The 27,171-nt window shown below is 38.6% G+C and overlaps 1 protein-coding gene across 2 annotated transcripts in view; it reads right to left on the bottom strand.

The window, feature by feature from the left end:
- Window positions 1-27,171, bottom strand: part of kcnab1a (potassium voltage-gated channel subfamily A regulatory beta subunit 1a) — a 112,102-nt gene that overhangs the window by 31,418 nt on the left and 53,513 nt on the right. For both annotated transcript variants that reach the window (XM_088078775.1, XM_042487339.2), the window contains exon 2: window positions 8,525-8,568. In XM_088078775.1, coding sequence (XP_087934901.1) covers window positions 8,525-8,568 — 44 coding nt within the window. The remainder of the gene's footprint in view (window positions 1-8,524; window positions 8,569-27,171) is intronic.

The following is a 27,171-nucleotide window of genomic DNA, read 5'->3' as shown; positions in this document are numbered from 1 at the left end:
CCTCCTAACTCTTTTTCAGCATTTTTCAGCTCGTCTGCCTACAGATAGAAAGGCTGAGTCATACTTTTTTTGTTGGAGTAATTTTCAGCTCCAATAAAAAGGTGCAGTATATCTGTGAGCTGCTTGTGCCTGCAAAGTGTAGGTTTATTAAGGTGAGAGACACAAAAAGGCAAATTATAGCTGGACTTGGCTTATATATGGAAACTATATCTGCATCATCTTCAAACAGATACATTTTTGTACTATTCAAGGAGCTAATTATTAATAAATTATAATAATGAATTCATCATAATTATATATAATAATTACTTTTTCTTGGCAGTCTTGCTTTGTAGCTGACAGCAGTTGTGGAACAAAGTCATTGTTTTGAAAGTCAGAGTGAGTCTTTGCGCTCACGTCGCAAGTCAATTCCCAATGTGAGACAGGCGAGCCAAGTCCCAAGCCCCAAACTTTGAGATTCAGATTCTGAAAAACTGATTATATCATCTACCCAAAATGTAATAACATTTTAACGACAAAAATCAAATGTTTTCTAAAATTTGCAGATTGCGGGAAATTGTTGCGTCTCCACCTGTTATTTTATGATTCACGTATTTTGCATACTAATTTTTTTCTTTTTGTTGACCTCCCAGTAGTTTTTGTACTCAAACAAAATCAGTAGTCATTTAAGTAGGAATTTAGTGTGTCAACTTGCTGGGAATTAATAATGTTAATGCAAGTGATTCAGGAAATGAAGGGAAATTTATTGATTTTTGACACACTTTTAAAAAGAGGCGGTATTTTCAACTCAAAAGGCTCAAATCAAAGTCCAAATTGAGTGGCATGTCTTTTTGATTTTGTCAACTCTAAAGTCGACACATTTCAGACTCTATTCTGACTCAAGTTCAAGTCATGGGACGAAAGGTCACCAGCTGACAAAAAACCAAGGAGATTTTGTTTATGCAGTAAGTGTCCTAAACACTAGAAAACCAGGATGCCCAATTATTATTAAATTCAAGTATCTAAAATGTGTTTTGTTGCACAGAAAGCCACACAAATCTCTTTTCAGGGAATAAGGTCATAATGTTTTGTAACAGGCCTCTTTCCTTTTTGAAAGGATCACAGCAAACAGGTTCTGCCAGTGTTTGAATCCAACCTTAAAGATCCTGCAGGGCCCCTTATATATTTCTGTAGCGCATATACACACAAACACAAAGAAAACACACACGCCATCCTTTGCACCTATTTTCAGTTCTGTTGCATGCCCTTGTCTCCTGTGCTGCCTCTTCAAGTTCTATTGATTTCTTCTAAACAATTCCACTTGAATCGCCTTCGTCTATACTGTTATATCTGCTCCTGTTTCTGTCCTGTCTACTCTTTCCGCTGCAACCTACCTGGGTTAAGTTTACAATGCAACACAGCTCAAAAATAATATGTTTCTGTTTTTTTTTTCCACCAAGTTGATAAAATAGCAGAAAGAATGCATCTACTGATTCACATATGATCAAAGTTTCATCAATTTCTCTCTGACAAAGTGTCAACACAAACTGAAAATAATAAGCTTTAGTACTTGTTGCAAGGCTTTTGCATTTAGTTGCATCATATTTTATAGTATAATGTTGTGTCCACATGCTGCAGCATTCAACTGATGATCAACTGCAATCAGCTGGACTGGTAAAATCAAATGTGTTTTGTGATTTCAGCAACACGGAGAATAACTCAGAATCTGACGCAACATTGATGTTCGGAGACAACTTTCTACTTCAGCAGCAGAGGAGAGGGAAGTATCTACAGAGATGAACATTACAATAAACTTAGATTTTTACTGTGAAAAAGACAAAAGTAATGAGAGAGCGGCACATGGCTAATGTCTCTCCTTAGTGCTGCAGGGATATGTAATGGTATGACGATGCTGAGACACACAGCTGTAGATTTTAATAGACATTAAAGTGCAATAAAAAGTAGGAGACAGATTTGAGGAAAGCAAGTCCTGCAGAAGAAAAGAGGGCATATACTGTAGTACATGTTGGTCCGCTCTGTATCTTTCCTGCCAAAGTACCACAGTGACAACACACTGAGGTCCATCCTTTTGCTGCCTTTTCTACACTGCAGGATTTTCTGGGAGAAGCATTTTAAGAATTCATCAGTCAATAGTGCCGCAGCAGTGCAGCAGGCATCCAGGAGCAAATATGGACCTGGACAGTGTGTGGCGTGTGTGTGCCAAATGTTTAAGGTTCACAGAGGATACATGGTGGTTCAGATTATGCTGATTGCAAACTTTTTTTTGTTTTGTAAGCCAATTAAAATGGGTTTGCACATGCAAACGCTCACAAACACTCCATCTTTGCATTTTTCTCCACCAATTAGCAGCATTGGAACCACTGTGTGTGTGTGTGTGTGTGTGTGTGTGTGTGTGTGTGTGTGTGTGTGTGTGACAGCACAGTGAAGCCACTGCAGATCCACCAGTGAATGGAGAGATAGTGAATTATCTGCAGCAGTGGACTGCCTGTGCTGAGAGGTCACGCTGACTTCACTAATCACTTCACTTATCAATTAATCCACCGTCCCAACCTCTCTCCCAGAATAACACGTTTTTTATTAACTCAATTCAGTTACAATTAACTGGTGAAAGGTTATTTGTCGGAGAAAGAGAATGTTGTTACATATTATGTGACAATTTCAGCTGCATGTAAATTTCACTGATTAAATTGTGTTCTGCTTCAGTTCAAAATTAGTCTTTTTTTATTGTTAGCGAAGTACAAATAACTGATATTGAAAGGACTCTATTACGCTAATAAAAAAAAAAAAAAGATTGAATTTTAATAGGAATAATTTCAGAGTGAGTATGTGAAAGGTTTTCCAATCAGGACTGCTGCCAGGAAAAGGAGAGAGCAGTACTCATAGTACAGTATTGCTTTGTTATTATGCAAGGCTGGTTTATAACAAATAAAGTTTGTTTTTTGATAACACATGAAAATTCAATCTACCTACCTACCACCCTACCTATCTATTTTATTTTGCCTGCTGTATGACAGACTGTGTGTGTGTGTGTGTGTGTGTGTCCGTGTGTGTGTGTGTTTGTGTGTGAGTGTGTGTTAACGCCCTTTTGATCTTGCCTGAGTGCAGAGCTAACCTCTATCCAACCATTTTAACCAAATAACAGGCCGCTTGTACCCGCAGCTGGGTCCTGGGAGAAAAATTACCCACAGGGACAGAGGAAGCCAAGAGGTAAGGAGAGTGAGGGAGAGATGTTCAGGAGGAAAGGTGAGTGTAAGAGTGAACGAAGGAAACAAAAAGAAGGCATTTATTTATGTTGTTTCAGTTTCCGTTATCACCTGTGTAAATCGCTGAATGTTCATTCTTCCTTTTCCCATCCTGACACACAAAGATTTGAGAAGGAGAACAGGGAAGGACAGAGTAAGAGGTGGAGACTGTCAGGACAGAGGCAACACTGCCAAGGCAGGAGTCACATCTTTCCTCCTAATTTTCCCTGTTCACATCTCATCACCGCTCCCTCCGTCCTGCACTCTGTCCCTGGTATAATGACGGTGTGTGTGGAATACTAATTCACCTGCCTGTTCAGATCCTCTCTGACATTAGCACACAGCAAAAGAACCCAACACAAAGACTGAGCATCAGTAAGAAAACCTTTCTTTAAATTCTCCTCAAAATCTTGAATTAATACTGCCATTAACCCCTCAGCTACACACATTAAATGTGTGTATATGGGTTTTAAATATGTGAGTTACATATGGTTGGGAATGTGATTTTATTTCACTCTGTTAAAACAAGTGTGAATAAACAGAGGCAATGAGAAAATGATCTGGTATACTGAACACTAAAAAGAAACAAAGATCTTGCCCTCAAACTAATAAAATAAATTTTAAAGTAACATCAGGACGTGGATCGCAGGGAAACGCAAAAATATGCATGTGATCATTTCAAGCACAACCTTGTAAATGCATATCTACTGAGAAAAAAACAATGTTTTGGTGGTTTATAGGCGTTAAACATGTTTTTGTGGTAATTTTTTTGATAATTTTGTATCTCCTCATGGTTGTTTATTCTATTTATTTATTTTATTTCATTTTTTTTATTATTATTTTTTGGTGTGTCTCTTCTCAGTTTGTTTTTATCTCTTTGTAGTCATTTTGTGTCTCTCTGGGTTTTTTATGTCTTTTTGTTGTCCTTTGGGTCCCTTAGGAATCATTTTGTGTCTTATTGTGTTACTTTGTAGTCATGTGGTGTCTCCTTGTGGTTGTTTTGCCCATTTTTGTAGTTATGTTGTGTCACATTGCAGCTCTTTTGAATCTGTTTGAGGTGGTCTGTAGGTTTTAATTTGAATGACATTTTGCAAGTTAAGGCCAGGGGAGACCCTGACACTTTCAGCCCTTGGGCCTGTGTCCAGTAAGCCTGTTCTGTGATCTCGTGCAGCTCATTGAACACATTTAAGTGTCAAAAATTCATTTCATATAGCACTCTGACTTTGTCAACTTTTTGAAAGTTTGTTGTGAACTGATCTAAGAAAAAGTAAGAAAACTCTGAAATTAATAGCACTTTACACCAGAAGAAACAATATATAAAATTTAATTTGCATTTCTACTTATACACACAATGCCTGACATACATAGATATAACTAAAGGCCAGAGTGTCAACCCTTACTGCCTTTCTCAAGACCACTTTACTAGTGTTGGTCTGCATCCTAAATGCTGTAGCAATCATTAATTACTACTCTCGTAGCAACAGAGTGAAATAGATGTTTGCCAGCCAGTCTATATATCAAGGTCAATCTGCTACTTTATTGTTACATAACTTCTGGGTATTTCATCTAAAACACATCCTGATTTCTGGCCAAGTTTTAATGTTTTAAAAGCAGCCTTGGGTCCTAAGTCACAGTGAAGATAATATCACTCAAATATTGAGGAATTCTCATAAATAACAAGTATCTGTTTTAGTCTAATGTTTTGACATAAAAAACAAACTCGATTGCAGCTTAAAAAAAAGTGTCTTCACTTGTATGAAGTGTAGAAATAGGCTATGCAAATTCTGAACAGCAAGAAATGTTGAATTTGTATGAAAAAGAGGTTTTCAACCTATTAAACCATTATGTAAATGAGGCCGGTGCTGGTGAGACGGTGTTTCTCTCGGGGCATCAGGCAGTTGGCGCTTGTGTGACTCCTGCGATAGTTACATCTCTTCCTGGCTGTGGTTCACACAACCAGCGACAAATGGAGACAAATGACTAAGTCATGATTTAACATGATTGAATGTGTGTCGTATTCATTTTTCTGTCTCAGTGTGTGTGTGTGTGTGTGTGTGTGTGCGTGTGTGTGTGTGTGTGTGTGTGCGCGCTGTAAAGTGACGGTCAAACATGCCAAAGACGCCCATACACACACTACATCCTCATCTATCTTGGCACAGCTCCTTCAAGTTAAACAGTGAAACACCATTTAGCGTCCCACTCGTTGCCCTCTCTCATCCCCCTCTCCCCTGCCAGCATCGTGTCCGCCCTGGGCGCAGCATGTGGCAGGCAGCTGGCATTATGCTGACCTTTTCTGCACCGTGCAGCTCAGCCAGTTTGAGTCAGACCTCTCAGTCTACCATGAACCACCTGGGGCAGCAGCGCCCTTAGAGCCAGACATTACACACTGAAAAACAAAAGTTTGACATGGCACCGAAAAGGCTTCTTTCTGTGAAATCTGCCACTGACACCAGGGGGAATCCTTTTGGTTCAACTTCACACATGAATTGAGAGGCTTAGTCACGTTAATATTGAAAAGGCCACAGAGAGATTGCCGCCATCAGCTTAAACAAAATGCAAAATGATAAATAAAAACCCAGTTTAGGGTTTTAGGTTTTTTTTTTGTATGAATGAAAACGAGGAAAATTACTCCGCATTAAATGTTAAGTGGAGTTTGAAACAGATCATCAGATTTTCCCTTAGCAGTCACTTCAAAGGAGCTTTTTTTATTCAGTTAACCATTTCAAATTAAAGATTCATTTTGCTTAGTTAGGACAAAAAACTTACCCTGCTTTGAATAATTACATCTGTGACTGCTATACTTTTCTTACAAAATTATCAATCAACCAGTTTTTAATTTCACCTACTCCTTGTCTCTCACTGAAAAGTCCAAACTCTGTGAAAATGCAAATGTTTTTCATTTTAAAACCTTAACTGCTATACACAAGAAGTCTCTTACTTTGCTGAAAAGTCCAGTCTCAAAGCTTCAAGTTTCCACATCACGCTTCTGCAACAACCCAGTCACCAGAACAAATGTTGACATTGTACGTTCCTGCAAACCACAGCAAATATGTTGAAACTTTAAATTTCTTTACATTTCAGCATAGCTCTGGTTATGCTCCCATAAATATGTATTGTAATTACATGATATTTCAAGTTATATGCTCTTCATCAGACCAATCTAATGAAGAATGGTAACTGTGTAAAATAATTATCAGAGCATAATCTACTGTGTGGACTTTGTCTTTCCTTCTCTTGTATTGTCTCTAGCCCAGCACCTCATTTTTTGTTGTCTTGATGTGCGTGCTTTTCTGAACTTTTTGTATAACATAACTGTGGTTAACCTGTGGTTAACTTGGTTGTCTACAGTTTGAAAGCCATCTCACCTGTGTCACCATGTCATCCACCTTCCTCTCTACCTTCTGATGATAAAGTCAACTCATTAATATAATCAGAACTACATCACTTTAAAAATGTTGATATGGAACATTCAAATGTAACATATCCGTGGTTTGTGAAACATATATTGGAAACTTTTTATTATGGGGACTGGGCTGCATGTAAGTTACATACTGGCTCTGTTTGATTGACTTAAAAACTAGTTGTGACGTCCCCAAATAAGCCTGCCAAAATAAAAACTGTAATTTACCACTCTGCTAACAAAAGATATTTGTATCACGGCGTTAAAAAACATCAGCTGCTGAAAACTCTGACTGAGAAAACTACACCTGGCTTGACCAAGCTGAAATCCATGCAAGAAGGATTCAGAGGGAGATTCAGAGGAGTTACTGAAAATCTAGCTTAGATATATAGAGACAAATAATCAAACAAAGGCTAAAGCAGGAATCGTGTGTCAAAACTAAAGCCAAAGCAGGCACAGAAAACATGATCACAATATTGTGGTTAAAACTTTCTTCAGTCTGCTCTACCGCTGCTGACCAAAACCCCCATGTCTTAAAACTGTGACTGAAGCACTGTGTGTTCATGGACACTGTGCAAAACCTCCTGGTGCAGGCTGACCTCCCTAAGCTGGCTAAAGCTCATGTCCTGATAGAACTGGAATTTGTAATTTGATTTACGGGGCGGCGGCTGATCTGAGCCCTTGGGAATCTCTGAGCAGGGAGAGCAATGAGGGTGGTGTTTGATTTAATCCAGAGGATCCTGCAGGTCTGTTACTGAAGTATTACTAACAGTTCTCTTCACATGTTAGACTTTTGGTTGTGACTGAAGTCATGATTTTTCAAATTTGGGTTTATGCGAATAATTTCAACTTGTTGTCAAAGGGAAAACAACTGTGTGTAAAAGTGTAGTAACATGCATGCACTCTGTTGGTAAAAAGAGCTTAAGTTACCCAGTTGGGGCTAAATTCTAATTTCCTTTTCTGACAACTAAGGAGGATTTCGGGGATGTGGACTGGACTCTCAAAAAGATATATGACTTATTTATGAATCAGAGTGCAGCTGCTGTACTCGAGAGAGCCTGTGCAGTTTCACTGTTTTTTTTCACAAGAAATTGGATGAGTAATAAATATTTGAATTTCTGTGAAACTGAGTTGGTAATTTATATTTTCTCTCAAACTTTAAAAACTGGACTCGGATGTATAAATTAAGCACATATCTCATTCTGTGTTTCAGTATTCTGGTTGACAGTCAAACCAGGAACCTACAGTCCTGGTGATCAACTACAACTCAAACTAAATTGCCTAAATAATTTATTTCTTTCAAGATATTGTTAGAAATTAATTATATTACAATTTTACTTTTACTTCTTATGAGTTCAGGCATGATGCACACACACACACACACACACACACACACACACACACACACACACACACACACACACACACACACACACAGAAACTTACTTCCTGATTAAAATGGTCAACTGTATTATTATTAAGGAGGTATTATTTGTAAAGTATGTAGGTTTGTAGTTTAGACCTGTGTGTGCGTGTTTGTGTAAGTGTGTCCATATGAAGCAAGATGCAGGGGAATTATACAGTCACAGTGGATTTGACTTAATAGTTTAATTCCCTGCCAAGTTCTGAATTTAATGTTGTTTGTTCTTCTTTTGCCAAGTTTCACCATATGACTTAATTAAGTGTGTAAATGATTTAATGCAAACTCATCTATCACTACAAGCATTACACAGAATACAACATAGACAGATTTTTTTTTTTAAGATGGTGTCTGTTTTTTCATTATATTATTCGTTTAGTCCATGTAATTGGTGTTGTTGTTTGCTAAGTAAGACCTGTGGGAGAAATGCATTACAGGCTGTGACAACAGGAGTCTACTCACCCAGTCCTAAGCAAGATACTCTGAGTCCTGACTTTCCGAGGTTCCTGCAAAAACAGATAAAAAGGAATCACATCTCTTGTAAATAACATATCTATTGATTATTTCCATTGTCAGTTAATCTGTGAGTTATTATCTAGATTAATTGATTGGTTATGTGGTCCAGAAAATTGAAGAGAAATGTCAGAGTCATTGCCATTTTGTCCATTTTTTTTAATTACTCAAAGCAATTAAGCAATTATTACATTATTTGGTGATTAATTTAACAGTGGTTAACTAATCAAAAGACTAGTTGATTAATCATTGCATCCCTACCTTGTGTAGGCAAAATACACACATCTAATCAAAGAGGTTAAGAGATCTCATAGATGACCAGATGACTGGGTACTGGGTACTGACTGAATTAAGTCTGTACTGTCAAGAACCAATTTATGTTAAATCCATTGGTGCCAAATTTTAGAGAGTAAGGCAAAAGTGTCTTGGAGCTCCATGCAGTCATTGTTCAGCTCAGACAGGAGGCAGAAGCGAGCCAAAACTATCCCTGCAGTTGTGGCCTACCACAATAGTTTTGGTATCTGGTCTAGTTTCTTTTTTATATGATTTTATTAATAGTCTAATATCTTTGCTAGAAGAGCGGACACACATACACACACAAAAGCAGACAGAATAACAGAGACAAAAGATTAACTCATTAGAAAAAAGCAGAGAAAAAAGACTACATTTCTTGTCTACTACATCAGCCCTAAAGCTTGTTAAAAAAATAACTTTTTGTTATTACAGATAAAGAAGAGCAACAAAAAGGTACAGGTTTGTACTGAATGTGAATAGTACCTCACATTACGGACGTCGGGGCACAATTAAAGGATAAGAATCGACAAATAAGCTAAGGCGGCAGTCAAGCAAATAAGCATGCTTTTCATTTTCACTAGAGGGTGGATGTGACTTTGGCTTGGATAATCACATGACAACTTGACAGTCCGTCTGATTTCTCCACAACAGGAAATTGAATTTCAATCTACCAGACCTCCAGGTAGATGCTCTGACACTGACATCCTCCTGTCAAGTGTAAATTATTGTGTATGTATGGCGAAGCCTAGATGTGGAAGGAAATGGTTATCAGCCCTTTAATGTTACTTTTCAGTCAGCCAGAAGGAGAACAAACAGCCAGTAACAGAGTGATGGATAGAGAAATAAAAACAAGAGGAAGAGACACTAATGAAAAAACATCAATGCCAATGGGCAAATAAATTGGAAACAAAAATAAAATGGAAAAAAAACAAAAATATTTATGAAAAGGAAAGTAACAACTTGTTTACAACAGGAGGGTGATAAAGTGTGTTTGTGTGTGTGTGTGTGTTTGTTTACTACAGACATTGAATGTATCTTATTAGCTTAATAGCCTCACTAACTGTGCCATTAACCACACACAGTCTTTGCTAATCATTAGGCTTTTTTGTTGTACACAGTACAGACATGCATACTTATATATGTAAATTAATCACCTGTCCTTCTAAAAAACCACGCCTGCCTTTGCAACCTCATTAACCCACAACATCAACCTTGAATATCCCCTCTGGAATTAATACATACATAATAAAAAGAATTGGAATTTCAATTATAACTTGTATTATTGTTGCTGCTATTGCTATTATTTTTTGCTAGCATGCATATTACATTTACTCATTTAAGCTTATATGGCAATGATATTAGTACATGGTTTTGCACATCTAGCATGAGCAACATTCATTTGCAGTCTTTACTTTTTCACCACTAACTCTCCTTCTAGCTCTGTTTTGGTCTCCACAATCTCATGAGGGAGATACCTGGCTGGAAATAATCCACTATGTTCACCAGCTAGCTGCTAATTTCGTCCTCCTGCCATATGGTGCTGGATAGCTGAGCCTTGTTTCCATCAAGCAGCCTGGCTCAGTTCATTTTACATGGTCATTTTTGAGTTTCTGTTGTCAAAACTTTTGGGTGGTGCCAGCAGAAACATTCTTTCCAACAGAGACTTCAAATGCCTCAGCCTTTTCTTTATTGTGATGAAAATATCAGTGTGCAACACAGTGCTGTGGATGATCAGCAGTGATGCAGCTATCAATATCTAGTAAAAACTCTAAACAGATCTAGGGTTTAGGTACACGTCTGTATGAGTTATGAACCAGTTCTAAGGATCCTATACTAAAAGTTTTTGGTGGAAAAACGACTGACTCTTTTTCACTTCAGACAGCCACCTGTGGCATCTGAAAATGAGGCTGAAGACAGCAGTGAGAGTGAAAGAAAAAACTGTAAAGCTGTGCATCATGCAAAATAAATAAATAAATAAATAATTGACTGAAAGGTACTCAACTTGACAAAGTGAAAGGCATAGTTTCAGATTACAGATATAGAGCAGAGGTTGTCCTTCCTGTCTGTTTCATTACTGTGGGTGGACTGGCAGATCCCTGCCATGTCCAATCGAGCACGAGGAACAGTTATTGTCCTGTCATGTTACCCTCCTGTGAGAGCACCATGGACTGATGACTAAACTGAGGCCATTAGACAACCACAACCACACACACACACATACACACACATACACGCAAAGCAGATACATTTTGAGCAGGTGCAAAGCTAAAACCACTGCTCCAATTCATCAGCTCGTAGACAGTACAGGTGGCACAGTTTAGAATTTGTTATGTTTGCACTTTTTCAAGAACCTTATTTCGAGAGAAAACTTGAGAACTGATCTTAAAATTAAAATCAACGTCATCATTTTATTTTCAAACTTGCTATTTTTATTGCACTGTAAGAAGCAGAGAATAGAAGAAACTTCTTTGGCTCACATTGTGTACACCTTAAATAAAAGCAAGTTGCGTACTCATGTCCCAGCAAAGCCTTGAACAATACAGCACACACACAATGCTGAACATTACAGTTTTTATCAGGAAAAAAAGCAGAAAACTAAACATAATCTTTGTGTCTTGAGTCTCATGGGTTATAATACATATTGTTTTCTTTTCAAAGCCTTTTGCTCTTTACATCTTTGTGTCTTGCAATCATTAGCAAACCTTTGAACATCAGATTCAAAGGGTCCCTGATAGTTCATATAGAGCTCTGCATTAAAATAAAACAACGGTGTCGCAGATTCATTCACCTTTTAAACCTTCACCAACTCTATTTAAGTAATTGAATTTCTCACATTTGAAGTCTCTCTTAGTTTGTATTAAAAGCACACGCATGGCCTCATTAAAAGCATCCAATTTACAGGCTGAGTCCTTGTGTATTGATTCAAGAGTACATTATTCACAGCTGTCAGCAATCTTTCATTTTTGCTCACCTGTCAAAACCATTTAAGATATGCATTGCTGACATGTCACCTCTGTATCCTTCAATATCAGAATAGTTAATTGGGCATAAAAATCAAGCCACCCACAGAAAATCGATTCTGGATGATGCAGTAGATCCTCTGTAACTTTCAAAATATCCACAAAGGACACTGTACATTTTAGACAAAGTGCTCTTGAACAACAACAAACAGGAATAACTTTCTTCAGAAACAGCACCAAGAGATGATTATCTATGAATTTAGTTAAAGCCTCATTCTGTATACGTTCATTTCACTTAAACTGTGGTACTGACTTTGATTTCTACAGCTGTTATTTATATGTGGATTTGCATGTTCCTCCCGTGTTTGCATCAGTTTCTTTCCATGGTCTCCATCTTAAAAGTTAACTGTTTAAAGACATGCGTGTGTTCAGCTGAAATCTTGCTGCCATTTAGCAAATATGTGCAGGACAAGACTTAAAGTCAGGTAAAAAAAAAAAAAAAGCATGGGTAAAAGTTTTTATTTTCTTGCCCAAAACAGACTAATTAAAAAGTTTAAAGTACAGGCCTACACTCACAGCAATCTTCTGAATTTAGATCATGGGGACCAGAGGCGCTGAGTCAGGCACTGGCTGCCCCGAAGGGGATTAATGATGACGTCGCTGTTTCCCAGCCACGACCATGAATGATTATGATACAGGAGACCTCTATTTCAGGCCTAAAGAGAGAGCTTGGTGGGAGCCAGAGCAGAGCACGGACAGATCACCTATCAAAGCAGAAAACGGCACACTGTGATGAGTGATATTGCACCTGACAATCCATTCAGACAGAGCACTTTTTGTTGCAAATAGAGTGCTGGTGGGTTATGTTTCTCAGCATTTATAGCTGAGTGTACTTTCTTCTGCTCACTGTTTGACCTATGTTAACTGAGGTAATAAAGGAACAAATTACTTTACCCAGATCAGCTCACGTTGGCACGGGTACTGCTGAACCTACACAATGCATCCCCTCACTCAGCTTTCACAGGGATAGATTGCAAGATGGATAAAAGAACAGCAGTGAAGAGGATAATAGATGAGATGGAGAGAATGATGCAGAGAAGAAGAAAATAAGATTTCATCCACTTGGGAGAAGGAGTGAGAAAGTGATCTTCTCTCTCATTTAAAACCCCTTTCAATTGGGTCTTCATGGATATGCTTATAGCCACACATATAAATTACCAACCCCCCCACACACAAAACACACACACTAATACAGCTGTCCTCACACATCAAATATTTATTGAAATATGAACCCCCTGTGGCCGCTTTTCCAAACAGATCTACCATAACAAGCCTTCCCCATCAATGAGGCTATTCATCTCCAGTTAAACATGTCTTCATTTGCCTGATGATGGACAGTAATGACTTTCTCCAATACCCTTGGTACTATGGCAATATCATCCTCTCCCTTCATCTGCCAAAACACATACACACACACACACACACACACACACACACACACACACACTTTCTCTCTCTCCTGCATCCTGCATGTCAACAGTCATCACCACAGTCACTGATTCACCCATTACCTCCTCCACTAGTACTGGGGGGAAACATCAGTTCTCAGGATGATGCTTTGAGTCTGCATTTTCAACAAGATTAGTTATTACTAGACAGTTGGGTGTAATTGGCGATAACACATTAAAAGTCAAGACTCTGGTTGGGTGACAAATTGCCCTTTCCTCATTTATCAATCTCATCACGAGATTTATGACTAAAGTTTTTGTTAATTGAGGCACTTTACCATATCATCATTTTATGTTTCACTAGACTGATACACTATAATATTTTGGTACATATTTTACAAGTAGGGTGGTTGGATAACGGTTGTTGTGTATACATGACAATGGCATCCTGATTACAAATAAAAAATTCAACTCTCTTTTCTGATCAAGACCATTTTTTTCAGTAAGACATTTTATTTCAAGGTTCCTTCATCCTTTCAGCTGATTGCTTTCAATAGTGTTGCTTATTTCTTTCCTTCATGCTGGCCTGATTTCTTATTTCTTTGATATGTGTGTTATATTCATTTCTGTGAAGCACTTGTCACAGCAGATTTTGAAAATTTCTATTCATCTATTGTTTATCTGTAATTACTTACAGGGTCTGGGGGTCTGGGGGCTAGAGCCTATCCCAGCTGACACTGGGTGAGAGGCAGGGTACACCCTAGACAGGTTGCAAGACTATCACAGAGAGACACATAGAGACAGACAACCACTCACACTCACATATACACCAAAGGGCAATTTAGAGTCAACAAGTAACCTAACCTGCATGTATTTGGACTGCAGGGGGAAGCTAGAGAACTCAGAGAAAACCCACACTAACATAAGGAGAACGTGCAAACACCACACAAGTCGACAAGCAGGTTTTAACCCAAAAACCCTCCTGTGGTGAGGAGACGGTGTTAACCACCACTGCCCCAGGAAATGCTGTTTAACTGCCTTTTAGAGCTTGCAGTAATGGGTCATCGCTAATAGAATAAAGCCTCGGACACTCTTTTTTTATGGAAGCTAACAAATAACAGAAATAAATTACTACTTGGCTGCCCTTGCAAGAACGGTCAGTGTTAGTCAGTGTTTTAATTCTGGGTGTACTTTTCCTTTTATGGTTTTGTGGATGGCTTCCAGAGGGATTGGTTTTACTTTTGTGACCAATTTGAAAATGAACACTGAATTGCTGTTTACAATACAGACAAACAGTTATAAGCCACAAGAGACAATCTGACACACTTCTCTGTCGGGTGCAAAACAGTCTGTTTGTGTGTGTGTGTGTGTGTGTGTGTGTGTGTGTGTGTGTGTTGGAGAGACTGAATGAGGCAGGGAGAGAGGGACAAAGAGGAAGCAGGAGTGCATGCCTAAGGCCACCTGAGCTCCAGATATAAGTAGGATACAATGATAAAGTAATCACCAAAGTTCTAATTTCTATAAACAAACACCTGCATATGTATGCAAAATCTTCAGGCAACAGGACAAGATTTTGTTATCGGAAGCATTCTGGTTTCCGTCTGTAGTCCGAAAAACATCCGAACCCCCTGTGGTCACCTACTGACACACATAGATTATGAATTTATATTAAACACTGTCGAGATTATCCGAAAATGATTTCAAGACATTTGTTTATGTGCTATTCAAACTGTAAACAATGAAGAGGAAATATCTGCTGGTTACACCAGAGCTCCCGAAATATTGGCCGTTACCTGCAAGGGCTTTATTGTCATTGCCCAAGTTCTGGCAACAAATATTGCTTGTCTATAATAACACTTCACACTTCCTGGAGATGACAGCAGCAGTTCCCTTACTGTGCGTCACATTTCTTTGACCACTATCCTCATAACTCTATTTACTCCTGTCTGAATCTTTCTCTGTCACTGTCTTTCTGTCGGTTTCTATCACATTAGCTCTGTCTTTATCATTTTTTATTGCCCTTTTAGAGTCTATGTCCACATAGCATTTTATTTATGAGTCCCAACATCTTTTTTCAATTGTTCCTTATGAGGAAAGAGCATATGAGGCTGCAGAGCACTACGGCTGTTTTGTGCAGCCACTCAGTGTGCTTAAAGCTTTTCAGAGTCACTGGTATTGTCACTGCTGCTTCTTTAGCTACTGTCTGTCCTGTGCTGTATTACATAAAGACAAAAAAGCCCATTTGCGGAAGCAGATCAGCTGAACACTGAATGTTGCTGGTGAGTGTTGTGCTTTAGCACGGTACAGATTGTAAGCTTGTTGTTAACTGTAGTCAGCCTTTTGATAACCTAACGTTCTGTAGCAAAAGTAATGTCAAGATATTGTTGTCTTAGAAACAAAACCCTGTGCACTCCCCGATGCCATGCCACCACTTTTCAGCTAAAGAAAAATGCTGTGTGGACACATACGCTTACTTTGCACCAGAGGGTTAGGTACTTCCCATGGGCCTCCTTAGTCCCCTTCATGTCCAATATTGTCCAGAAAAGGGTCCTAAATGTGAAAAAAACTTAACAGGTTTGTTCTTGAGCCAAAAGCTTAAAGCGCTAAAGGGATCAGCTCCATAACACTCCAAATCTAATGTGGAATTACAGGGACAGAAACCCACCGAACACATCCAGGATACTTGCTCTAGAAAGAAGCACTGTATTCAAAGCATGTGTAAAATGGGCTCAAGGGACAGTTCTTCTAAAAAAGAGTGTCAGTTTCTTCACACTCTTTGATCCAGAACACATAAATAAGAGGGCATTTAAAAATACAGTACAGTATCACTGAACCTTCAGTGATTTTAAAGTTATTGCAATATTTTGAAAGCAAAGAGTTCAACTTGTAACATTTCACTGGAGCACTATGAAGCCTGCATGTGTCATCCTGATTTTCAGCTTCCTTGCTTTGTTGGTAAATAACCAACCGAAAGTGCTTGAACACTTTTAAAACAAAAGCATGCATTTTTTTTAATCATTCAAAGCACATATTGGTCTTGCAGTAAGCATGCGTAGATCCCTCCTCTCCTCTCGCACAGTCTAACAATCTCCCAATCCACTCGCCCTCTTTTTATCTCCCACTGGCATGCCATCATCTTTAAAACATGAAAACTCTCTGCAACTCTGCACATTCATCACTATCAATCACATATTTAACTCTGAGGGTCCGTCAAGTTTGGCAAAATCATGGCAGAAATCTTTTTGCTCTCATAGTTGCTGCTGACTCGTTTTTCTTGTGCTCTCCTCTAAACATCTCCAGCCTGAGATTTCATCCCACCCCTCTACAAATCTCTGCTGAATTTACATTATCAGAGGGATTAAATGGGCCAAGTCCTGTCAGACGTCATTTGGCAGGGATGTAGAAAAGAGGAGATGTACAGTAGAAAAACATCATATTTTGTGGACTTCAGTTTGTAAAGGTGTAATTTCAGGGGAGAGAATCCAGCATACACATTCATAGTCAGTAATACAAAGTTCCAATAAAATATGTGCATAAAATCTTCTACCGGTAAAAAGGCTGAAATGTTAATGACTTTACTTGAGAGGAAAAGAGAGCCATCTGTAGATAATCATCATGCTTCGTGGACTAATTATCTCTCCATATCTAATTGACTTAGTAATTAAGAGAGGGAGAGAGTTGCGATGATTAAAAAAAAAAGACATCTAAAATGCTGAAACAGATCTGTTGAGATACCAACCATGAAACACTTATGCCATCCACATCAGTAAAGAATTTTGCAACCTGAAATGTCACAGATGTCAAGTCATGTATGATGTGAAAGCTTTATGCAAAAAGAAAAATAAAATAAACAAGGAATGAAAATGATCAAACAAGTGAAACAAGTGCAAATTTGCAATAGCTGCAGCCACGTCTGCACATGCATTCACACGCATATGCACTCACACACAGCCTCAAAAACACGTAGTCCAATGATGCCTCCCTACAACACAGTGTATGTAAGTCTGTCTATTTGTTCATGTGTGTCTTTATCAAAGTTTGAGCATGTTACATGAATACGTTGAGAAGTTATGCACCTTTTAGCTATAGGCCACTCCCAGTGAACCTCCAATCCCTTTTGTCAGTTGGCATGGACACTTTATCAGATGGCCTTTGGCTCATGGCCAATGTTGTGCAAGTTTGTGAATCCATTTGGAAGATATCCGCCTTTTCATTACAGGACATTTCTTGCCATAACACCCAGCCCCCTTTTGCCAATTGGCACGAACACAAACACAGCCACACACTTGACCTCTATGCCATATTACAGCCTCCAGGGCAAAAACTGTGGCTTCTACAGGGTGGGAAAATGTCAGACTGACAACTGACAAACCGAGAGAGCGAGCTCAAGAGCTGCTAGTTACAGCAAGAAATACAGAGCAAGCAAGGCACTGATAAACCGCTTCAGGGAGCAACATCAGAAAAAGCTCTTCAAAGATGAAAACTAGCAAGTTGTGTATATGGTGATTAATGATGTACAAGTTATAATAAAGATTTGATAATAATGGAGGGTGAAAAATTAGAGTCATGAAGTTGCCTTCAGCTCCCCGAGTGAGGGAAAAAAACACTAATTAATCACACTCAAACTCTACAGTAGATAGTCTTTTAACTGTCCTCCTGCTATTTCTGATCTTACACTAACCACCTCTTGTTTTATTACACATGTCCCTCCATTTAAAAAAATAATGATGAAAGGAGAAAATGAAGCAATAATAAGTATGGATGCTGTCCGCTTAGGGTGCTTTCATACCTGTAGTTTGGGATTGGAGAGTTTTGGTGCTTGTCATCCTACATCATCAGTGCATCATCAGAACCCACGTGGGGACATTAAATTCAGGTGACAGACAAGTTTATGCAGCAGCACATTAATGCTGAAAGTTCACATTTTCTTTGGTGAAATAACAGATCGTAAGCATTATTAGACAGCTCTTATTAGCCTGCAAATAGATTGTTTGTTATCAGGGCTGCTGCTGGCATGTAGGGGCACTCAGCATATTGCTTCATTGTTAGACTCACACATAACAGAAGAAAAATTACAAATTTTATAAACTCTCCATGTATGTTCCCAGACAGAATAACAGGCATTTTTCAGCTGCTGCTCTACAGAGGTACACGTCTGCATTACCTGTTGCCAGGTCATAATTAGATTATTACATGACATTGATTGATACTCCATTGATACTAATGACAGCAATACCATTTAGACAATCTTGTAACATTGCTGAAGGCAGGTATGTTTTAATAAGCTTAAGTTTTAAAAAACTTTGCTCGGCAGAGACATCTGACTGTAAAAATAACTGTGACACTGTGCTAGAATGCGTGCCCCTTGCGGCGGCGCTGGCCTTTATCAAGATCAATTATGAGATCGCGGACAGATTTCCCTCGATTTCGCAGTGGATATATTTCATCAATAAATAGATTCTCTGCATGTGCTTGTATACTGGGGACAAGCACAGTAGTACAATTAAATACACTAATCATGCTGTAACCGTAGCTCTGCCTAACTGTGCATGTGAACGAACTGAGTGTGATAAAAGTCAGCAAGAATGTGATTCCCCTGGACACTATAGTTAATTTTGATTTAATCTGACAATCATCATTTTAAGACTAAGTAGAGCACAAAAGTTTATTAATTTGCAACAGATTTATATCTATATTGATGCTTTTTATGCATTGTTGCACCTTATTTACATTCAAACTACAAAAAAATAACTCAACTAGTGTGAACCATTTTATTTTGGTTGTGAACCAGAATATGGATGATGAGCCACCAGGTACCCTATTAGCAGGCCACATTTGGCTTGCAGGCCATAAATTGAGTGTCACTGAAGAAGCATCTCAGTAATGTGGCAACTAACCAATACAACACAGGGGGAATTTCCCCTCCTCACATCCACCATGTTATCTCATGCACTGTAATATCCCGCAGGCCTGTAGCACCAGAGGACATCCATTCACCTTTTGCATTGCTTCTGAGACACAACATATAAAGTTCCACAGAAAAACAAATAAATGCTAACCTCACAACCATCATTCTTCTGTCTCTTCTGAAAGCATTCTGCATGTGCCTGTGGTTGTGTGAGTATGCAGCCCTGCAGGCATGCATACATAAATACATGAATACATCTGTGAATATAATGGGTCATCTGCACCTGCTTGCATGTTATGCCTGTATGCATCTGTACCTGTGCGCGCATATAAGCTAAACTGTTTCCATGAACTAAGGAGCAATCTCAGCAGTGGAGCTATTTCATGCCTATCAAGCGCTGAGCCCTGTGTGAGTGGGGGTGTGTAAAGACGTGAGGGGGCTAGCTCTCAAAGCCTACATCCAGGCAGAGTAATACAGCAGCCTGTGTATGGGAGTAATATAAAATCTGTCACCTAGCAAGCGAGGCGAGATAACACAGCCAATTGGTCCAGTAGGGAGCACACTTTCAGCCAATCAGTCTTTTGACACCTTCATAGTTGCAGCTGCAATATATACTCTGATGAGAGCAGTAATTGTGACTATGGAGGGATTTGTGGTGTTGCCTGTGAGCACACATGTGCTTGTGTGTTTAATTTAGCACTGGACTGGGCAACTATGAGTTGCTGCAAAGTATTTGCAACCTTGCAGCTAGTAAATGGCTCAATGCAGTGTGTAGAAATTGAATATATTAACACAAGTGTGTTGAGAGATCAACACCTCCTGTTATCACCATGAAACAATAAACCTCCTGACAGAAATAGCAAGTAAGAGAGATTATGATGCTCAAGTTCAAAATCCCTCAAGTAACTCTTGGCTCTCTGCAACCTACTAATGCAATGCTTCAACAACCCACATATCTAAAGAATATTTATCGGAACACACATTACCGATGTAAATACATACGGTACATATTAATATGTAAATGTGAAGCCTTGTAGTATCACTCTACACTGGAGGTATCGGAGTATTTACTATGCTCATAAAAATGTCTCTCTGCATGTAGCCTGCTGCACAACTGTAAATTTGTCAGTATTAAGCTCTTTTATTTTTTTTTTATCTGTTTATATCAGAAAAACTAATCAGGTATTTTTCATTCATATTTTTAGTCTTCTACTGTCCTGTACAATGATACCATCATTTTCAGAAATGCAAAAAAAATATTTGTTTGTTTGCTTTCATAACTAGGTCTAATGAGGGGTTGATGGTGTCCACATGGTTGAGACACAGGGGAGCTAGTAGATTACCATTTATCTGCATGTTTGTCTCTATGAAAGAAATCCTCAAATCTAGATCTGCAAACTGATTTAGCAGAAGCTAACGTGGACATGAGGAATCCGTATAGAAATATAGGACAGACCTAACAGTCTACTTTGATTCAACCCCCATAATAAAAACCCATTATCACAAGGCCAGAATATATTATTTTGTACTACTTCCATCCTTTCAGCTTTGTTAGAATAGAATTGCTCCTCCGGTGGTCCCATTATGCAGAATATACATACCTCTGGATTTTTTTCACTAAGGCAAATTTGCATTCACCATCAGAGAGCCGTGGGATTGCTGTCAGTCTCAGCTAACATATAAGAGGCTGAGGCATGCTCATTTTTTCAGGCAAGCTCTTGGCAGCATATAAACTAGACAACCTACTGTAGGGCAAAATTTTGTTGGGGGAAGAACTGGCATGGACATTTTTAGTGTGGACCTTTGACCTCTCACCTCAAAAAATCTGAATGAAAATGGTTTCTATGAATACCTAAAAAGCAGGCATGCCCACCTCATGCTCACCCCCTTAAGTTTTTGGCAAAATCTTCACAGCTTTTTTGCATGCAGTGTACATATATTATTTGTGCATACTCTACAAACTGTGTATTTGAATATGTCTGCATAGTGGTGTTCCTAAACACAATTCACTCTTGGAATTGCATAAATTGGATTTGACTGGAAAACTGACATGAATGCTATTCATGTTTGATGATGTTAGTCCCCATAGTGGCCATTTCATAGTAGTGAGCCCAGTTTTTGAAACTTCTCATCACTGTTTAAAATGACCTGTTGTGACCTTTAGGATAATTTCCAATGCCATGAAACTGTACAGCCACAAACTGTACGAGGGGTTTCTGAGCAATTTCCAGAATGAAGTTCTCACCATCCAATCACTGAAAATGCAGTTGTTACAGACATCTCAAAATGTCAATATTTTTAATGCCAAATTACAGCATGGATTTTTCTATGGTGTTCCTCTGTCTTAATGTTGTATTGTGTACAACACTGTATTATGTTGAGGGTTACTACAGTTTTATGACTAGGAAAACTTGACACACAGTGCTGCATCGCATCCTAAAATGATCTGATTTCAGTTAATGTATACCACTTCTGCATGGCATGGACTGCTGACCTGCTGTCTCCCCCCAAAGATCACCGTCTCCCTCTGAAAAAGACAAAAGAAGATCCATGGTGGGCCCCTAAGGGTTAAATTAGGTACTCAAAATGCAAATTACCCACAATTAGCTTCAGGCCCTCAGAGACAAGCTATAGATGTATTTGTACATGTAAAACAGTGTTTTTGTATTGAATTAAATCATGAGGGGAAAGGCCCTGATGAGAGGCTAAGTGGATGTACGTATATGTTTGTACGTATGTATGAATACATACGCACACCAGTAATTGTGTGCGCAGTTGACACAACACAACCCCATATGTGCCTGCGGTGACTCAGAGTGGCTGTGTGGGCAAAAGATCCTCACATTTCAGGCCTGAATCATTCTGCCAAAGTCTCTGATCTATTTGCTGTCAAGTGGCCTTCCTGTTCAGCAACACAGACTAACTGGTTTCTAAAGCTATGTAAAGCCAGTGCATCTGAGAAAGGACAAGCAATTTCCACAAAACCAAAATCCATAACAATATACAATCCTTTCTGGCAGACAGTCAGGTTATTCTGTCATCTTTTATCCTATTTTTTTCCTTTCGCTATTTGTTGTCTCTGCAGAACCCAGCTGATATCCATCACCCTAAAAACAGTGTCCCACCTGCCTCCCACACAAATCAGTTTTCCTTCAATTTTCTGAGGTGCTGATGGAAAGCCGAGGCATTTCAGACAATTGCCAAACACTGTCTACTTGAGGGGCAGAAGATTATGATGCTGGGGGGGATCTGCAGCAACTTTAAGTGTGAACTAAGGACAGACAGTGGAGGGTGCTGATGTAGGAGAAGAGTGGAAGAAACTTTTCTCCTCCTAATTTGAAAAGAACTGGCACTTAATGTTGTCGCACAGACTTCTTTAGTTTCTGACAACACCTGTTGTGTAGAATCTTGTTGAAATCAAAGATATTGAAATTACAGCTCTCACAGTGGAGTGTGGCTTGAGGGTATCTGCAGTGAACGACAATGGTAAATGACAGTGGCACAAGCCTAGGGAGGCCGAGATTTACGATTTCTCCTCTGAAACTGTTAATATTGCAAGACACCAGCAGCAAGTGGACCAATACAGACAGCCTCCAAAGTGCTCAACAAAATGGTTTCAGAACATTACAACATTGTTTGGTGTTCTTTATTCGAAAAGGAAGAAAAATCAGTGCATTCTTCAGTGTGTAAGAACAGCTAGCTCTGGTTTAATTTCCCCAAACCTCGACTGTGGACCTAGATGACTCAGAGCCCAGAGGCAAAAACAAAGCAAACACCAAATGAGATTCTTAGAAGATCCGCAATTCTCTTTCAGCAAAGACTGCACACACACACACACACACACACACACACACACACACACACACACACACACACACACACACACACACATACATACAAATGCACGCACACACACGCACACATACAGCTTGAAGGCTGTACAGTTGTAATACTATCCTGTATTAAGTGTTATAAGATTCAGCACCATAATCATGATTGTGTTAAAATTGTCCCTTTGGCTTTCTGCTGTTGAACTGGCCTTGCTTTTTTGGGGGGGGCTGGAGGGGCTGGAGGGAAATTTTCCCATATTATGTTTTAACTTTTACACAGGATGGATGAAGACGTGCTAATCTGCACTTCAACTTACATGAGTAGCTGGACAGACAATCTGCTAGATGACAGAAAGATGACATACTATGAATTTTTATGTCATGCCAAATTAGTCTGTTTAGTTGTTAGTTTTTGGCTGAACACAGGAAGAATGGTCTGGATTTTGTACTTCAGTCTTTTTAAAAATTACAGCCGCGTGAGATTCACATTGGTTTAAAATTAAGGATGCTACTTGCAACATCCACTATTACCAGACACTAATCCAGTTTAAATAGGGATTAGTTTGTCTTTTCTGCCTCTAGTTCTGTACAACCAAATGAGGAATGAACAAACTGCCAACAAAACAACAAACTCTTAATGCTGTGATAGAAAATGAAACAATAAAGCAGGACATATTGTGCAGTATACATGTATTCTCAAAGGTCCATCTTCACACAAATAGGATCCCAAACTCTCAGTCAAACATCAAGACACTTGCCTTGACAAAGACTCCTGGCAGGGGCTAAAGTCACACAGTAAAGACTGTAGGTTTCAGCTGCTTACAGTGATGACTGTGCATTGAGCGTGATTAAAATGTACACATTAGGAGAGACAGGGGAGTATGCCAGGCCAATGGCCATGAATAAAACTCAGCAGAATTTTCTGTCTGATGTCCAAAGATCTGTCTGCCTGCTGTTGCCACCTGAACAGCATATCTGTTGTTGTAAAGGGGAGCACAAGGTTGATTTGCTTCCCTGTGTTGAGATTTGCTGCTGAGCTGCAGAAAGACGGCCAGCAACAGAAGGAGGTGGAGAAACTGAGAGAGCAGCCAACTCAGAGATACTGTATAAGAATTGTTTTGTCACTAGAAGATTATAAGTTGAAATCCAGAAATGTTCTTATGTAGAGAACAAGCTAAAATTCAAAACACTGTCGTTGCAATGGAAACATTTCCTTTCTTTAAAGCAAAAACTGATTGAACATGGGTGGTTCACAAAAAAAAGAGAATAATGAGCAATAACAAGAAAAACTGTTGTGATTTTGCTCATGTTTCTGTCCATCTGCAGATTTAAGTAGAGTAGAGTATTCAACTAAGCCCAATGGGTCATGACTCCACTAATTAAGACTTCAATAAATAAAGGAGATTGATGTTTGGACATGTGCACACCATGACACATTTGCACACATCACACAGACGCATGTTTACACACACAAACAGGCACACACAGACGAATGCACACATATTTGTGCAGAAACCAATTTTTTTCACTCTAATTTCTTGTCATCACTTGTCATGGTCTTAAGAGATCATTGAGTTGAGATCACAAACAAATTATGTTTGAGAAAGATGATAATTATTCTGCACATGGCTTGTGCATCCTTCAGTGCACTATTTACTTTTAGATTTAGTGGCAATTAATCATATTTGACTACATTACTTATAAAATATAATATGCCCGAAATCATCATTTAAGCACATCATGCATATATAACTTGCTTTTCCAAATACAGATTTTACTGAAGCTAATGTTAGTAAACATTAATTAGCACTACTACAATTATTCAAAGTAACATATTATGCATTTTAATGAATTAGTTTTGGAGCCTCAATGGAAATGGAAAAGTGAACCTTCAGTTTCTCTCCAATAAAATTAATATATTCAAAAATGACAATTGAATGAGAGCTGCAGTGACATTTTCATATACATACACAGAACACTCGTGACATACAGCGTCTATTAGTAATTGTTTAGTGCACAGGCTACATCACTATCTCGCCACTTAACAGGGATTAGTTTGCATTGTAGTCAGTGAATCTAAGATGAATAGTGGCAGATATGATCAAACCACCTGACATTACCCCCATTCAAGTGGTCTAATTTATGCACCCTATAGAAGGGAAACGATGATGATCCAATGACTATCTGGTAGTGATTTTCTAATTAATTATTCAGACAGATAATCTTAACCCTTAGAGAAGCATGATTTCAAACTAGCATGTTGTGACATGAATAGATGGGAGAGTCCATCAGGAATGTTCAGCATTGAGGAATTAACATTCATAAATGAAAAGATGTCATTGACGGGGAAAATATTGCACAAAATATCAGTGAAAATGAATGTATGCTGATGATACTGTGCTTCTTAAATTAATACTAATTAATGCTGTGTAGTGTTTAAGAATTTGTAAGCATTCTTCTGTATGTTTCTTTTTTGCATTAGTACTTTTGTTTTTTAATCCGAACTGTGAGCATTATATTTAGGTAATAAGATCTCAATATCCCTCAAAGGTTTACCAGAAAAAAATTAATATAAACAGTAATGTTTGTTTTTTAAATACATACAATAACCTAACTTAAGACTTCCTCTTCCCCACACACACTCGCACCCGCAGCACACCTCAAGGTTTCATTCAGATTGAAGGAAAATATATTCGGTCCAGTAGGCTGTGATATTGTTTCGGGGAGCCCTTCATCATGCATAAAGCTAAACTGGAACAACATCCAAATACACACACACACACATTCACACACACACACACACACACACACACACACAAAAACCTGAGCAAAAACACAAACTTACAAACACAAAGAAATTACAGATGCATGCACATCAGACAGAATTTAGTGAGACAAACACTTCTTTATACAGTACACACACTCACTTGCAACACAACGTGCAGTACTACTGACACATACAGTATTCACAGACTCAAGTGCAGAGATTAAATTAAAATGACTTGTGAGATGCGGAGAAAAGTCGATGCCAGCAGATTTTCTGGCCGTCAGTGTGTATGTTGGGAGGCTGGAGTGTGTGGGACACGATCGATAAATCAGAAACAGAAACGCTCTGATGGATTCTCACTAAATTACTCTTTTATAGTCTTCCCTGCACACACACACACACACACACACACACACACACACACACACACACACACACTAACACACATACAACATGGATACAGATACATATACACACATGCATTCCTGCAAAAAAGGTCTGGAAACACACACACATGCACAAACACTGTAGCACACACATACACACAGTTTAAATGAGCAGTTTTATAAATGTCATAAAACTGCGGTAGACCATAAAAAGTCTAATATACAAGCCCAGGCTCTTGCAGAGGAGGAACAAGCCCTGCTGAATCTCCAGCATATTATTATTACTTATTGCCTTTTCATGGCTGTTATCACTGTATTGTTTTATGGTGCTAATAAATGGCACTGAATAAAGTACAAATAAAATGAGATACCTTCCTTTTTAAGGATGGTTTTTCAATAATAGCACAAAAATAATGGGATATGTGTAACATCCTGCCAAAGGCAAGTTAGGACTCAATAAATCAGTGATGACTACCAAAGGACAGTGAGAGAAAGAGAGAGCTTCTGTTTTTCATGAAGGAAAAAGCAGCTGCAGTCGTTCAAAGAGCAGAGGGTGGAAGAGTTCACACTCAAAACAGTATGTTTTATTGTGCTGGACAATGCTTTTTTAATCCTTCTTCTTCTCTGATATTGTTTTTTTTTCTGACAACAGGCGTTTTAAGGCTGCAGTAAGCAGCATTATGTATCCTTTGTTTGTTTGTTTATTGTGTTTAAGGTTTGCCATGTTTTCATGTATAATGTATGCTGGTTTGATCTATTTTTAATTCATATAACTCTGTATGCTACAATAAAACAAGGTGACTCTTTGACATTTAGACTGCACCACCACCAATCAAAGCAGCTAAATCCAGCCCCGGCGTCCTGTCTGCTGTGTGACAACTAAATCCCTTCAGGGATCAACAAATGTCCCCAACTCTTTGATTCAATTTTAAGATTTATAAAGGTTAATGAAAGAAAGCAAATCTTGAATAAACTTTAACAGGATGACCCTTGATGAACTAAA

This window comes from Plectropomus leopardus, chromosome 6 (assembly GCF_026936395.1).
Source record: "Plectropomus leopardus strain MGB_pleo_1.0 chromosome 6, ASM2693639v1, whole genome shotgun sequence".
Lineage (NCBI taxonomy): Eukaryota > Metazoa > Chordata > Actinopteri > Perciformes > Serranidae > Plectropomus > Plectropomus leopardus.
This window is presented reverse-complemented; position numbering and strand designations above follow the sequence as displayed.